Here is a 17511-nt window from a genome sequence, read left to right on the forward strand (position 1 = left end):
CAGACACCACCCCTTTCTTTTTTATATTATTTGAATACAGATTTATCAAAATCTGTGAAACTTGGAATTTACATTCACTGATTTTTATATGTAATTCTATCGCTGCACATAGGTAAAAGCCGCTTTGCACAGCTTGTTAACACTGAGCTAATAGTGGCATCCTGGGAGATTTTTCAGAGTGCTTCTCCCAAAATGCAGAGACTGCAGAAAGAAACTGCATTTTTGTTAAATTTTGTGAGCTTAGATACTCAGCATTGAAATGCCAAAGAGTGTGCACTCTGTCAACTACATATAAAGGCCTAATTTGATATTAAATAGAATAAAATATCCTGAATTAACTTGGATACCTACAGGTTGCTATAATGGTTTCTTTTCCACTGCCATGTGAATATAGCACGTGAAACTGGTAATGAAACACAAACAAAAGAAATCTTATTTTGGTTTGTATACAGAAACCTGGCTTCTCACAAATTAGATTGATTAGTTCTAAGTGGGCTTGCCTAAAGTCACTCGAATCAAATCAAGTTTTTCTATTGACTTCATGAGATTTCAGACTAGGTGTAGCTATAAATGGAAATTCAAAGTAAACAAACCCTCCTGTGGGATTCACATTTTTCTGCTTGAAGTCCATACAGAGTATTTCTCAAATATCTTGTGAGGTAAGCTTGGCCATTCATTGCTCTTGAACCACTTAATGTGGGTATTCAAATATTCAAACTATGTACAGGGAAGCGAGGGATTCAACCTCTCATATGCAATTTTACTCTGCTCTGGCCTGGCTTTGCCTTTGGATAAACACTGTGCAGTTTGCCAGGTACCTTCCAAATAGAACTAAAACAATAGCTTTGAAATAAAAAAATAATTTTAAAACAATTTAAAAATCTCAGTTGGAATACATCAAATTTGCATTCCCAAATATTATCTTTGTAGGTGGACACTAAGCTAGTAATTCTGACATTAAATGGTCTGTCAACCTTTCAGTAGAAAGCAAAACCATAAAGGAGTACTTTAAATTAAAATGAGTTTCTGTAAAATTTAAGTACACTTGAGTTCTTCACACTAACATTAAAACACCTTGAGCAACTCATCCTTGTTCAAAAGTATCAGTTTAAGGACAAATTTTGCAGTTGGAACGTCTGGCATTTTTTGCACAAATACTGGCAAAAATTACTTTTACCATCCTTACCCTCCAAACTTTCTCTCTGTTTCAGCCCCACGTAACATGAACCACTGGGATCAAGCTGAGCTGTCCCTTCGAACTGCTTTGTGCTTTTTTAAATGGCCTCACAATCCCACCTCATGATATGAGCATATGAAAATTTTTACTTAGACAGGCCTATCATATATATATATCTGTCTACATACAACACGCAACTTAAGACTGCACAAATTTAATATAACTAGAAGGGTAAACCTAAATTTTTTGCCCTAGTCTCATCTTTGCCACAGGCAGGCCTGCATTAAGTTTCAAGGAAATCTTTCTAATACATACCAAACAAAAAAAAGCTTATGCATATTTTAACTTCTTTAGCAGTATCACCCTTCCTCTGAAAAGAAGAATTGATTATATACATCAATAATAGGGAAAATATTTATTTCACAGCTCTGAAAATTAGAGTAAAAATCTCACTTCAGAGTTCACTAGTTCAGCTGGTAATTTTCAGAATTCTTTTAAGATGTCAATACAAGGCATTTTTTTGTATGCACAGTAATGAAGACTTCAAATACACAAATTACCTCTAAACATAGGCATATTACTAAAAGATTATACAGCAAAACAGATTTTGCACAAACCAGCGGCTTTTAAAATAAGCAATTATTCCACAATTTAATGCAAGAAAAATTTATATACTAGGCATTTTGTAAAGATCTGGGAAGTACTTAATAGGAAAACAAAATGCCTGGATTAATCTAGCAGAGATATGTTGATATGATGGAAGTCAGAAAGCAATTGTGAAAAAACACTCTGCACCTATGCTGGTCACAAAGTGTTCAGTCATAAAAGCTTTGATTTATATTGTATTAGCATAGTGTGGTGGAAGCATGCAGCACCACAACATCAAAGGATATGCCCCCAAAATACGTATCTATTTGTCTTTTTTTTTTCTTCTCTCCAATAAGAGTATACTTTTAGTTTCCAACTCATGTGTGTATCGGAGATGGTTTGTATATCCAGGGAGAAATTGAGAGGGGAATGAAAAAGAAAAACAGCTTGAGGGATGCAAGAATCTCACCATACTTTTAAGTAAAGAAATAACAATTCACTTGTAATAGGACTGTCCCATTAGGGTCCCTGATTGCCATGAAAATCTCAATTGACCTACTCCTTTTCTTCGTTAGATTTACAACGTTAAGATAATTAAAACAATATGACCTTGGATTTGGACTCACTAAGTTTCTTTCAAGGTATACCTCACAGTCCTCCAAAAATTCTTTGGAGGAAAGCACACTTGCCAGAATCTTACATTGTCTCAGCAGTTGGATACTCGTCGTTCCGGAGAATCTTACTAGACTTCTCAGAAGAGATGTGATCACTTAGAATTTCCAATTTTTGATTACAGGATAGGGAAAATAATACTTTTCTCCTTTGTTTTCAGTAACTTTACAAAATAATCCAAAGACACTACCTGACTGCTTGTAGAGACAAAATAAAGAACTTCATTTAGGAACAATTAATTCCTCTTCAGAATAAATTTTCAAGCCGGGTAATTGAGAGGATAGAACATCATTGCTTTGTGTAAGTATAACCTTTTTGAACTTCCCAGGCTGACACATCACAGCTGAGATGCAATCGTGTTAGTCACGGCACTCTGCATGATGCCAATGCTGTACTAAGCAGCACGCTATTAGGAAAGGGTACAGCAGCATGCTGCAGTACCGACAGGGCCCTCCCATGCTGGGATTGTCTATATGCAAACACCATGCCCACTGTCACTGCACAACACAGGAGAATGCTAGAGAGCTATTTCTGTAACACCAGGAACACTTATTCCTCCACAACTTGACCCCTGCTCTGTGTGGTGATGGTGGTGATGTGTTTCAGATGTGATGTATAATAGCAGGAGAGTACTGATGCATCAGACCAGGAAATTAAAAAAGATGCCATTCACACAAAGGAATGTTTAGTTAAGTTTGAAAATCTTGGCTCAGATGATACCGTGATGGACCATTTGTTACATCTTTACTTACTAATGTTCATTTGTTGTGGAATTTGTTGTCGGCTTTTTTTTTTCCTCTACAAATCAGTTTGTTGCTGATTTAAAATGATTCCAAGGGCTCATCTGCATTTCACCCAACACATTTTGTGTCTGCGACAGTATTTGATAGCACTAGGGTCCTTAAAGGAACAGCCTATTACAATACACAACAGTAACTATGTTTCTACGATTTATGAAAAGAAAGCAATATGTGCCTGTTTCGGTGCCTGTCGTTTGCCTACCAATGGTGCAGTGCTCCCCATTCCAGCCCTCTCTGCATTCACACTTCCCATCTTTACAAGTTCCGTGCTCCGTGCAACGGGGATGACACACACGCTGGTCACACGCCACTCCCGTCCACCCTTCTTCACAGCGACACGCTCCGCCAATGCACACCCCGTGGGTGCCACAGTCTACAGAGCACACTTCTAGGAGAAGAAAAGAATAAAGATTATAGCGAGCTCGTGGCAGCAGCGATGGGGCAGAAGCAGCACCCTAGTCATGAAGGGAAAAGTGATAGGACAGGTACGCTTTTGCTGAAAACTGTAGTGTGTCAAAAGCTGGCCGGCTTATAGTCAGGTCAAAACGGCATTTACCTTGTGGTTAAAAACAAACTGAATAATATTAAAAAGTTGTTTAAATAAAATCAGCTACTATATACTGGACAGGCTGCCGGAGAACTGCATCCTCTAGTCAGATGCAAACGATTTTCAGAGGTAGTTTCCTCAACACTTGCCAGCAGTGAGGAAGGGGAGCAGGGAACTCAGTTTTACTCAAACCTGGACCTCTGGTGATTTTGATCCAGACACTGTTTTCCTAAGAACGAGACTCAAACTCACCTAAAACTCGTTCAGCAGAGAATGGTGACAATTCAGGGTCACTTAGACTCTAGAAGTGATGGGTAAAAGACACTTTCAAGGGAGAGATTTTTGGATACCTATTACTAACTGGGTCAGTTATCTGGTGTCTCACCCAAAAAACTCTTCTGCTGCTCTCTGCCAGCTGAAGTTGTGGAACAGCAGAGGGGTCTTTTGCCTTATGCATTATCAAAGAAATTGACAGTGAAGCTCCCATTCATTCATTTTTCTGGCTGCTGATGCACGAAGCAGAAAAAACACATCTCAGTATTCATTACGCTGATGGGGTATTTTAAGGCATTAATCTAAAGAAATAACTGAATAAGTGTGAAAACTATAAATATTATTTTTAGAAGCTTGTTTATAGTCTACAGCTCCATCTCACAATATAGATGCAAAATTCCAGTATTTTTTACCACAAATAGAACATTTGCTGTCTTGTCAAAAAAGTTGGTTGGTTGGTTTTTTGGGGTTTTTTTGGTTGTTTTTTTTTCCCTCTTTAGCTCCTTCTGTTAGAATAATCAAGTTTTACAACTGTAGCTTTGGAGAGAATTAATTTTTTTAGCCTACACTTTTGTGCCTGCTTTTAATGTTTCTTGCTCTAAAATTATTTTTGAAAAATATTCTATGTACAGCTGAAAAGGCAATAATACCCTTTATTTGCAAAGAGATTTTTCTGGTTTGTGATGCTTTTCATAAAGGAGTAGCATTTTGATGCGCAGTAAAGTCAACCCCACAAGTGCACTTTGCTGTAGTGTTTTCCATTCCTCAAATGTTATAAACACATTTATAAATAACAGAAGTTTTCTTTTACAGTTGGGAAACTGATGTGAAGCACTTAAGTAACTGTTTCAGTCCAAATGAAGGTATTTGTATTAGAATAAAATACAAACTCCTAACCCACAATTCCCTTTGCTTCCCAGCTGTCAGTCCCAAATTAAGAATGTCACAAAACCCAGTATTCAAGATATATACACACTTCTTCCCAACTGAACCATCTGCATTTCAAGCTTGCCACAGATATTAATATTTTAACAAAACAGGAACACAACTGCAAAGTCAAGAAAAAATATGTTTCTTACCAACGGAGCAGTCAGGACCCATCCAGTTGGGATCACAGCTGCAAAGACCTGTGTCAGACAGGTAGGTACCATGCCCACTACACTGGTCTGGACACTGGGCTCTGGGAAGCTCACAATTTATTCCACCCCAGCCTGGGCTGCAGAGACATTCTCCATTCACACAGACTCCGTGGTTGGAGCACGTTGGGTCTAAGCAATCAACTACAAAAGAAAAGAAAAACAAGGCAGAGAAAGGTCAGTTCACACAATGTGATGTTCAGAAAACATGTAGATGCACGCTCTGCAAAGTTTGTATTACTGTGATAAATAAGGCAAATTGATGTAGTTCTTCAAGTTATATTAACACCTGGTCTGAGAATGAGAAAGTGCGAAGTAAGCTGTGTTTTCTGCTAGCTCCAAATGAAACAGGGTGTGATTGAACATGAAAGCTTACTGCAGGAATGCTGTAGTGAAGCAGCACAGACTTAAAAATGATAGAATCACGGAACGGTTTGGGTTGGAAGGGACCTTAAAGATCATCGGTTCCACCCCCCTGCCCTGGGCAGGGACACCCTCCACCAGGGCAGGTTGCTCCCAGTCCCGTCCAGCCTGGCCTTGAGCATCCCAGGGATGGGGCACCCACAGCTGCTCTGGGCAGCCTGGGCCAGCGCCTCGCTGTCCTCACAGCAAAGAATTTCTTCCTAACATCTAACCTCTTTTAGTCTGAAACCATTGTCCCTTGTCCAATCGCTACAGGCCCAACTACAATAACACCAAAGTATATATAATAAGTGTTCCACAGGTAAGCCTTCAGCCAGGGATATTTCTTCTGAAACACATTCAGGTTCCAAGGACTGAAGCATCGTATTTAAATAACAAAATAATGAATAAACTGCACTTTTGAAAGGATATTTTTCTCTGGAGTATCTTCATCAATACTGTTATTATCACTATTGAAATGTTAGAGCATTGTGAGAGTAACATTGTGATAGCCACTTTAAATACCTAGAAGTCAAAGTATCAGTGGCTTTTATTTAGACTCCTAAATTATTCAGACACTTCTGAATATTTGATTCGTAGTCCATTAGTAGCTGAGCTGTGAAATTGAGAGTCCTAGTTACTTCAACCCATATCCTAAGCAGCAGATAATTTCTCTTAAAGAAATAAAGAAAACCAGGTATAGAGATGGATTTAATCTTTTCTCAATTCAGAAACAACCATATAAGAAAATGAAAACAATTATGATGGAAAAATCATCCAATGAAATTTTAGTTGCTTTTTCAGTCCTGATAAATAAAGGAATGTTTTGAGCTGTCTTTCAAATAAACTTTAACAGTAACATTATGGTTTTTCAAATTGTTATCTTATATCATGAATTTGTGTAAGTATACTATGCTGTACCGCAAATACCAATATAGAGGCGCTACCAACCGTCTTTTGCTGTGGAATTGAGGGCCAAGGTCAAATTCATGTCCTAAATAAAATGAATTCATCTCATGACTGGTATATATTAGCTCACAACAGAAGGACCAAGAATGATTGGCATTCTCTCTTGCAGCTCCAGGAAGATCTGAGTTTATAATGAAAGTGATTTATCTCTCATCTTTTCCAAATTGATCCTTCTAAATTAAGGCAGAGACATTTTCACTCTACCTTATGTGAACAATACTTGATCTTTCAAATCTCAACTTTTCTATAAACATAGAGTCTTGTCAAATTATTTTATGCCGTTGCAGAACAGTTAAAGTAAGTATATAGATTAGATACAACACAGAGGATTGAGGCAGGCACATTTAGAGATGCAATAACATGAGTTATCAGAATAGTTTTGATTTTAATTCAGATTACAGTAGTACAGAAATAAATTACTGTAAAATTCCTCATAAGATTTTCATTTTAATGACGACACTGGTTGTATTTTTTCTTTGGTTTTTTTGGTGTGGCTTTTTTTTTGTTTGTTTGGTTTTATTTATTTTTTTTTCTTAAGATCTGATGCTTAGTTAATTGGACATGAAAATATTACAATGCAATTTCATATTTATAGGTAAACCAAGATTGTTTTGTGATTCAGCTCAGGTAAGATTCGAAAAAAAATAGATAAAAAACATAAATTGTTGTAAAATTATCCAGAATTCTAGTCCTGGACTATTACTCCTCCTTGATGTTTAACAAAATGAGAATCTGTCCAAAGTTTAGAATGTGTCTTTCGTACCATTTTTGTTGAACCCGATATACACAGAGCTGTGATAAAACAATCTGATTGAATAAAGAAATATAGAATACAAACATTTAGATCAATATACTTGTAGGATGAATGTTACTTTTTTCTCCTAAATTCAGTTTATTATGATTTTCTAGATGATGATATTTTAATGGAAATTTTAAAAGGGTATCACATTGTATGAGGCAGGACAGCTAACATAAGGAGATATTGATGAGTCCTAATGTACTTTCAATGTCAGAAATGTATCATTTTCCTTCTCAAATGAAAACAATGTGGACCAGATGAAAAACACCACCTTGTGCTGCTTAACTTAACTGTCTTTCCTCTCTCCTGAATTACATTATTCATGCAGCCGAGACTTATTTCCACTGAATAAGCCTATCAATAGCCCTAAGCCCCCAATCTCCCTTGTTGTGTAGAATAACACACTAACCACCTTTGTCCTTTGTTCTAGACAAATATACTTTATAGCTGTTTTGTTCTATCATATGGCTAAAGTAATAGGTTTCACAGTTTAAATTGAAGAGAGTTTTTACTTTGAACTCAAATCTCGTTCTATTTTAATACATGCTCTTAGAGTTATCATCTTGGGCCAGATCCTCAGCTGCTAAAATTAGCATAACATGATTACCTGCAATAGAACTACAACGACTTAATGCTGCAAAGGTTCTGGCCCCAAGTCCTTAGAAGGGTTTACAATGGTATTTAATAAGGATTTATAAATGAAGCTTCTTTGGTATTTAAACAAAGGAGAATGCGCCTTAGCAAGTAAGTATGTTAGAACTTGTAGCCCCTTGGCAGCTCAGATCATTAGAGCTCATTTAGTATTGGGTCCTCTGTAGATTTGACAAAAAAGGTACTGAAAGCAATTTATATCCTTAAGGACAAAAAAGGAGGTCAAGGAGTTTTCTGAACAATATGTACCATAAAGCCCCCAAAGAGCCATGAATTACACTTACGAAGTTAAATGTCATTGAAAAATTACTCGACCATGAAAATGACATGAAAACCACCCTTAACTTAACCTAATTTGGCAATTTCACTTGTCTCCCCCCAAACTAGATTGAATGAAGCCTGACAAACATGCCACTTCATCTTGTGTGCAAATTTGTTAATAGAACAACAGTGTTTATGCTGCAAAAATTGTGCATCACAAATATTGATTTTGGTGCCACTTTCATTTCAGGTAAATTGTTTGAACAATATGACCATGATGAATATCAGACATAAATAGCTAACGGGAAGAAAAAAATGCTGACCCACTTGCTCTAATTCAATATCCTAGTTGGAAAATAGCAAATGAATCAACCTTCACCATTCCTTTTGGAAGATCAAATCAATAGAGGAGATTTCATCGATTATACATAAATACAGAAATATTTATTTGTTTCATTCTACCATTAGAATGGTAGAATGTTAATTCATGCAAAAACCGTAAATAAGATCAGATTACCTGCAACTAAAGAAACACTGCTTCATATTATACCCTTTTTCCTATAGCTCTCAAATTAATGTCAGAAATATGTACTGAAGAAATGGAATTTTAGAGTAGAAACAAGATGGTTGCTTTTTATTTATTTGCAAATTAATTTATTGTCTTATTTATTGCAAAATGATGCATGCAAAATGTTTTTGACCTTTCTTGTCATGTTATTGTCCTCTTCCACGTTTGCAGTCAGTATCTCCTGCCTTTGTAATCCATTAATCTTTTTTAAGAAAAAAATGTATCCTTTCAAACACAGTGTAGATTAAATAACATATATCCTTTCACATCACCTCAGCTGGTGATGCGTTTGTTTCACCCATTTCATAAACTCATCTTTAGGAGATTCAAGACGTCTAATCCAGATATATCACAACCATTCTAGACAACTGAGAGAAGAGAGAATTCCATGCAAGTAGCTGGAAACTACAATCAAGGTGAGGGAGGAACAGCTTACAAGGTAAGACTTACAGAATCAAATGAAAGAAAGATCATTTTAGGCCATCTACCATTGTCTCTCTAATAATACGAGCGTTTATACGCAGTACAAAACATGATGAAGTTTATACAGCTTATATTAGACTAAACAAACAGTTGCACTTTAGTACCAGAAATAGAGCTTCTGCATTCCTGGGGGATAGACTGGATACTTTACAGCGTGCTAAAGACAGTCTTTTCCACCTTTGATTTTGATGAGAATGCTAACTACAAGAAGGCATTTCAGATAATTTTAAAATATTTCCTATTGTCATACACTCAGGACAAAAAGGACATTACAGCATTTTCCAGATACAGCTTACAATGTAACCCATTAAAAACAGTGGGAAAACTCTACTGACTTAATTGGGTTCTGGATTAGAGCTTTAATGACCAGTGTTGTGAAGCTTTCCTGGAAGGAGATGACAGGAATGAATTGAACAAAGTTGCAGTGTTGCCAGTCCCACTAGTGGGGAATCTTTGCTTTTTTTCTTTTACTTTTAGCAAAGTAAGTTCACTCAGACTAATGCAAGACCTTGTCCAAAAAGCAGTGACTGCAGTCCACACTCAAAGATTCAAACCTTTAGTGGTTTAGATCCCTGCAGTTTGCCTTCCTTTGTCTTCTAATGAGAGAAACAGCTGTTTACTGTAGGGTAAGATAAAAATCAATACCTGTGGTGGACAGCTCTGCATCCCACTCAGAATACTCCAGAGGGCCTCTTTAGCCCTAAAACCATGCAGCTCTGGTCCTATCACTTTAGCCCTGAAACCGCTCCTCCTTCTGGAGGATTAAACAGTTCTGGAATGTCATCATAAAGCAGCTTGAACTGTTACTGCTCGGAGGATGTGCTGAACTGTCTATTTAGCAATTGTCTGGGGACTTAAATGCCCTTTTAAAATCATACTAACATATTTTAAAAAGAATACCAGTCCAATTTATGTTGTGCATTCTAACAGAAAACGCTGTGAATAAAACCAGTATCAAACTTGATCTATGACCACATTTTGCTTGGGTTGTTTTGTTAAGATTTGCTCATTCTACGTACACAAGGAATTGGACGCTTTCAAGACAAAGAACTTTTCTGTACTTAAAGGACAGTTATTGTTTGTCTGCGCCATCTACCTTTCTTTAATCCCATATGATTGCAGCTGACAGGAGTAATTTCCCCTACATTAAATCTGTCAGTAACATGGATACCTAAGTCTTTCAAATTTGTTTCATCAACTTTGTCTTCATACTGACTGATAAGTTTGCTTTGTGTGGAGCTGCAGCTACACAATTTTGTCTACCGCTGCTCCTTTTTCCTCTGCATTTCACATCTAAATTGTTCAATATAATCCATATGAAAAGATTTATCATCATTCTTCAACAAAGGAATTATTCAGGTTTGCATGTGGCAGGCATTCTTAATACTGCAAAACAATGTATACGTAAGGCCAGAAGTTTTGTCTGAACTTTGATAGATCAGTAAAATTGTGATGGACTACATTTTTACCCTCTTCTACAATAATCTGCTACAGTAGTTCTACATTCAAATTTTTATTCTGTTCTTTCCTTTTTTTTCTACCCATTAAATAACTCCAAAACCTAGAAAACAAACTCACAACATAGAAAGAAAATGTCCTACCTTCCTCACAGTTTTCTCCTTTATAGCCAACAGAACAGACACAGTTCCCTTCGATGCAGGAACCATGACCTCCACATGAGGGATCGATACACTGGCTGATGGGTACATCACATTCTGGACCTTTCCAGCCACTGTAGCATAAGCAGGTGCCTTTAGAGTACTGACCATTGCCACTGCACAGAACTGGGCAGGCAGCTGGAAAATTGAACGAAAGAAAAATGGCATACAGAGTTATACCTGTATTCATGTAAGTGCACAAAAGTTCCACTACCAAATACTTATAAGTTAATTTATTGGGGGAAAAAAAATCTAAGCTAATTTGTAGTTGTTCAGTTCTTAATTTCCCAAAGAAAGCATTTGATTACTATTTAATAAAGCATACATTTTGGGCATTCTGAGAATACAATTACTATTCTTTATAGACTATTGATGGTGTTTGGGGTAACTAATGAAGTAATGTGAACAGATTTGAGTCCAACATTACTCTGCTTTGTTCCACTAGGTAACATCTAAGTTTCATAGATAGCAGAACACAAAACATTCAGTCCCCAGAACATTTTATTATATAGCATCTTTCTTCTTCCATAATACCTTTTTATTGTAATGTCCCCAAAAATTTTTAGACCTTTTGATTTGGTTTTTTCAGTGTAATAATCTTGAACACAGGAATCTAACACAAGCCTTCATCTACAACAAATGCACTTTGCCACCAATAATCCTGCTGAACCTTGTTTTCCCAAATCCCAGAGTGACTGCTTTACCCCTGTGTGTATTGGCAAGAAAGCACCATTAACCCTTAACCCACCCTCTTGTATTATTAAGGGGGTAAGACACATACTGAGCAAATATTAATTTATGCAAATTAAATGAAGCCTATGAATAATACAGGTAGTCAGCAGGTCTTGAATGCCAGGAATCAGATGTTGTACATATGCAGAGCAATGGAAAGAAACAAGTGGTTTATTAAAAGCCAGTTGCACATAAACGTTATGCTAAGGCATATTCACACTCCTATATGCCCACTTCTCCCATGTGAACACGGCAATCTGAATTTATATGCCTGCTGAAGACTGAATGTGTGGTCACCAGCCAGAGAAATGGAAAAAATAAGGAATAACAGAAAATGGAAGTAATGAAGTGGATCTTTGAGAAAAAGTACACTTTTGTGCTCTTCCCTCTGATGCAGTTTAATGAAGACAGAAAAGTATTTCCCTGTCTTTTCACCCTTCAAAGTAATTAGAAACTAACACCTAGTTTTACAGTGCCAAAAATATACTCAAAAGCTACTATTGATCATTGAAAGGTCCTAATGTCTTCTTGCTTCTATTATGCCTTTAACCTGAATGATCAAGAAGAACCCAAGTAATTGATTTCCTACAAAGAAATGTGTAATTTTCCAGTTATACAACTTCTCCACTGTTCAGTCCTGTAACCCTTATTAATCTTAGCTGTTCCATTGATCTGCTGCAAAAACACATTTCAGGATAGATTTTTTCAAGAGTTTTGTTATTTGAAATGGGAAAAAGTTGATCAGAAAAAATTAATTCAGATTTGTAACCTGAGCTAAAATTTAGAGTGCTGAGAATTATTTCAATTAAGACTACAGGTTGATGGGCCACATTTCATGTGCATAATCTTTTGTAGACTATTCCTTCTACAGTAGAATAATAACAAAACCAGTACGCTGAAGTTCAGGGGTTTCTTGATACCCCTCCTCTGTCTTAGGGCCATATTGTCCATCTTTTGGTAGAAACAGGACTTAATTTTACCTAATTCCTGGCATTCTCTCTCACTATTTTTCTTCCTCACTCCAAAAATTAATACAAATCTGAATAAAATATAATTTCCAGTAGCAACTTTCTGATTTCAGATATGACATGTTCACAAATGCTTTACTGAGTTCACTGAAAAAGTTTATGCTAAAAGTTCTATTGATCTTGCCTTTTGCAGCTGGTTTCGGAATTCAGTTTACTAAACCAGCTGGACTGAATTACAATACAGACAAATATCCATGATGTCCATACTGCACTCTAGGACAGCCTATTTTACATCCCTTTGCACGTCACCATCAAACACCCTTCCATGATATACAACACACTGATCTAGCAGCAGCTTGAGTGCCATACTTGACTCTTACTCCTGCCTGCACACATTACATCATGGAGTCTATCGTAGTTGCTCAGCACACACTGCTCTTCACTGTCTAATTATGCTAACTGCTGCTACTGCAAGTCATAAAGGTGAGCCATAAAGAAAGGGGTCAAATTAGGAACACTTCTGCTCCCCAGCTACGAAGACGTGGGGGCACAAACAATTCCTTTGTCCATAACTCTCCATTTCAAAAGTCCTGTTTGGGCTGAGATTGAGAAATTTTCCCAAATTACTGTAAGAAAGGTAGTCACTTCAGTCCTGCTCTCTTTACTTGCCATGGTGTAGAGGTTCTGGAAGTCTGTGATCAGAAGACAGCTTGTCCTGAAGATCTAGAATAATCATGAGTGGCAAGTTTCTTGGTGTCACCTTCCACACCCTGACAAGTTGTAGAGACACTATCCCTTTATCTGGACCTCAACACAAAAGTATCTCTCAAGAACAAGGCACCTGTATGTGGTGGTTAAGCCTGCAGTCCCTTTGTTCAAGTCCACCACAGAAGGAAGCAATACTGTTAGATGCAAATTCTCTACATGCTTCCAACCCATTGCAGAGACTCAGTATTATCATTATTAACAGTTGCTCAGTGTGGATTCTCCAGCTGCACTGGGACACACTAGCATATGGCTTGCTTTTGCCCATCAATCTCCTCATCATGCTGTGATAAAGCTGCATAGAAGGAAAAGGTCCCAGGAAAGCTAAATGAATCAAGTAGGCAGTAGACAGTTTCTTCAAACCACATTTGTTCAAGTAGTTATAAAGACAAAAAGTTAAGAGTTGACTTGCAAGCTGAATACAAGTGAGGAATAGCTTTTTTCTGTTTTGTTGTTTTACAGGTCAACGTGGCACTCAACACCTGAAAGGACGACTGTTCCGCAAACCTCTCCTCTGGAGTCAAAACTCAAATGAAGGCACTAACTCTATGTTAACAGCACAGTCCCCTGCAAGAGGGACTGAGCAGAAATAAATCCATTAATAAAATAAACAAAAAAAAAACCAAAACCAAAAAACCCCAAGCAACCACTCTAGACCTAGCCAGGTACAGCTATTGGAGCCACCTGCTGTAAGGGAGCTTCTTTCCTCGCCTTGCCCCGAAGTCTGATTAAGGAATGGGCAATTGTGGTCCAGCTAAAAGAGGTGTACATCTGCTATTTGGAACTGGTCTATGGGAAGGCCATTCTTAGCTCCCACTTTTGATCTGAATTTGCTGGGTTTAACTTCTGGGACACCAGAGACTGGCACAGCAGAAGAAAGATTACTAGATGGTGCTGGGTCTTGGGCTAAAGAGCTCCCACAGTTTTTTAGTTCTCCTGTACTCTGCTATGGTGCTTCAGGAATCTAATTAAACCTGAAAGCCATGCCACAGCTTTTCATTCCTCTCTTCATATTTCTACCAGGTCAGAGGCCTTGCTATGGTTCATAGATCTATTCAGTCCTTGTGAAGCTTGTACGTAAGTTGAACAGTAATCTGCCTTCAGTGGTCTGCCCCGCAGTACACATCGCCAAGATGTTAGTGACACCAAACTGACTTTGGACAAATGAGACAATCTGTCATTTAACCTTAGGGATGAAATGAATATAGTTAAGATTAAGACACTTGCAACGTAAAGCCACAAAGTTTAATCTACAACCCTCTGCTGGGGTTATTCTACAAACTATGTAACGGGAACATCACCCTGAGAATACGAAAAATGACAGAGGTTCTCGGTCAGATTTTGGCCTTTGCAAGACTGTCATGTCAGTAAGACTGCAGGAGAAATATGTAAGCAAGAATGCAAGCAAATGTAGGTTGTAAGAAGCTGGCTTGTCATTGCTGTAAATAATCAGCTCTCCATTAATGTTTCTGCTACAGGTTTATAGGCTGTCCCAAGTGAGGAACAGAGACAGAATCAAGTTGCTCTTCCACAGAAAACAGAAGCAGGCAGTCTAAAAAGAGGTCTGCTACAATTACCATATTGCTGCAGTGTGAGACCCAAACCAGTCCACTCCAATTTTACATCCAGGTGGCTTCAATTAATAGGCAAACAACTCAAGAGTCATTTTTAGTTCTCATCTTGGACTGGTTATTTTCCCTATGTGAAGTGGGTGGCCCCTATTCCAGGACAGGACTGACTGGTCAAAGCCTGCTGAAGGAGTGTGAAGGAAGGCTGGTTTATGTAATGAAACAATCAAGGCCCATCACATTTCTGTGGACAGACAGGTTGCATAAAGACAACCGCATACTACACACCAGCACTGTCAAAAAGTGGATAGAGGTCTTCAGGAGTAGTTATGGCAACGCTCAAGTAAGTTAAACACAAAGGTGCTTAACGAAAGTTAAGCTTCTGAGTAAATCTGAATAAGCACAACACTTATTTAATTTTTAATGTAATATTTAATTTTAATATTTAATCCTAAATGTGGTTTTGATGATGTGATTCTGCCCTTTGCTGTTAGTCAAACAAAACCAGACTAAGTTCTTAACATGGGTCTCAGCTGATCAATGGATACTACAGCCTTTGGGTCCTGTAGTCTGCACACATTTAAGACCATGAGTTAAGCAGGAAAGACCAGAGAAACATCCTTCTAAAAGTCCTCTCTCTAAAGGATATCTTTGGATAGGTGTTTTGGAGTAATGTTAATATTCCCTGATGCATGAGGAAAGGTGGTTTGATAACAGCCTGTTACGCATGGACTAGGAGGGGAGATGGTAACGGATAATGCCCAAATGGTCTGGCATCAAAAGCCACCATTTTTTCCAGTGACACTTAACCCACAAGCATCCCAGCTGCAGTCTGTGTACACACTCCTTTTACCCGCCCTTATGGTATTCACATGTTACATACTCACCAGAGGTGTTCTTCTAGAGCATGACAAGAAACCAGTAAAGGATATCTGAGGAGTCAAACTCTTGGAGGCTGTTGCAGAACTTGGTTTAGTTACACAGCTGCTTGGTTGAGAGGCCTTCCCCTGCTACTTGAAGTTCCAAACAGGATTTGAAGGCAGAGTTCTGGCTTGGTTCCTCTTGCTGTAGAGCAAACATTACCCTGGTGCAGAGAGAGTCCTGTACCACTAGGATCTAGGCTGTCAGTTCTCTACTGCAGACTTTTTTTCAGTTCCTCCTCATAAAATAGACAAATTGGTATACTTCTCTTGAAAGTTATTTGAGTTTCTGGGCACAAAAATATGCAGACTTGACAGGTTTTTGAACTTGCATCTGCAATACTTCCCTGTCCTGGACCAGGTCACAAGCAATGACCTTATATTGGTCTTACTTTGCAGGCAGTTCAGATTTACATCTAAACGTAACTTTGCAAATGGGGCATAAGAAGGTTAGCTTCCTTTGTGCCAGCTACAGGCTTATTCAGAGCTCAGATAAGCTGTCAGGAATCACCCCACTGCAAGTCAAAACTTTTCAACGTATGTCCCACAGAATTTTGTGGTGAGATGCTCATGGCTAGTTGGTGAGGGGAGTCACTGCTCTGGGTGGACAAAATTGCATCAAGCCTGTTGGGGTACACTATCTTTCAGTAAGTACCAGAATGGTTGTATCCATAATGCCTGTAAACCCCGATCTTGCATATAAATCAGATCCTTCTTACAACAAGTTGGCGTGCATAAAAGATGAGCTTGACTGCCTATTCACAATGTAAGCAGTAAGGAAAATTAGGACTGAGTGTTGAAGTGCAAGTTTTAGGCTGCAGTAACAGAGCACTTGGACACCATCTAAAGTGCCCTTACATCACCCTAAGTACTGCTGTTCCATCAACCAATTTTAACAAGATTATCTGAAAAGTTAAAACTCATGGAAGAACTTTCCCTGACTGAAAACATAATTAGACAGATTTGTGGAATGTAATTCCACAAAAGCTACTAAACACAAGGAGACATCATCTACTATAGGAAGTCCTAAACAAGTTATCCAAAAGCATTTACTGCAGAAGCAAAGACAGGTACAATTTTCTCTTCCTCAACTACTTGCTGTATGCCACCATCAGAGCTGAAATCCTGGGTAAAATGGAATTTTCGTCTGAGCCATTACAGCTTCACTTATGTAATATAACCTCTATACAAACACATTCAGAAAAAAACATTCCGAAGATACACTGTTTATACTCCCGCACACAAGATATATTCAGCTCTTAATGAACTGTACAGAACTTTGTCAGACCTAAGAGAAATAAATACTATTTTCATGTGTAGATGTTCCTCTTTAGGAGGAGGAATTGAGTTTCAGTCCTGAAACTTTTGCTAAAGAACACAGATTAAAAGAAAAGTGCCTGCCAGCATATGCACTTACAAAACTGCATAACGATCACCTGTTCTGTACATGTGGTCATGTACATCCGGTTGATCTAGTGTAACTAGTATGATCCAGCAGGGGAGGGTATGCACTAATGCTGGCATGCATAGCACTTGTGGAGGTTTACACAAAGTTTGCTTGGGGTCGGGCAAAA

General features: G+C 38.0%; 1 protein-coding gene across 5 annotated transcripts in view; it reads right to left on the minus strand.

The window, feature by feature from the left end:
- The window catches only part of TENM2 (teneurin transmembrane protein 2), a 698288-nt gene that overhangs the window by 80264 nt on the left and 600513 nt on the right, over nt 1-17511 (minus strand). For 3 of the 5 annotated variants that reach the window (XM_056349858.1, XM_056349855.1, XM_056349856.1), the window contains exons 13-15: nt 10928-11122; nt 5137-5337; nt 3413-3625 (exon numbers count right to left, since the gene is read on the minus strand). In XM_056349858.1, coding sequence (XP_056205833.1) covers nt 3413-3625; nt 5137-5337; nt 10928-11122 — 609 coding nt within the window. The remainder of the gene's footprint in view (nt 1-3412; nt 3626-5136; nt 5338-10927; nt 11123-17511) is intronic. The other 2 variants (XM_056349860.1, XM_056349859.1) reach the window with 1 other exon arrangement.

Source organism: Falco biarmicus, chromosome 8 (assembly GCF_023638135.1).
Source record: "Falco biarmicus isolate bFalBia1 chromosome 8, bFalBia1.pri, whole genome shotgun sequence".
NCBI classification, from domain to species: Eukaryota; Metazoa; Chordata; class Aves; order Falconiformes; family Falconidae; genus Falco; species Falco biarmicus.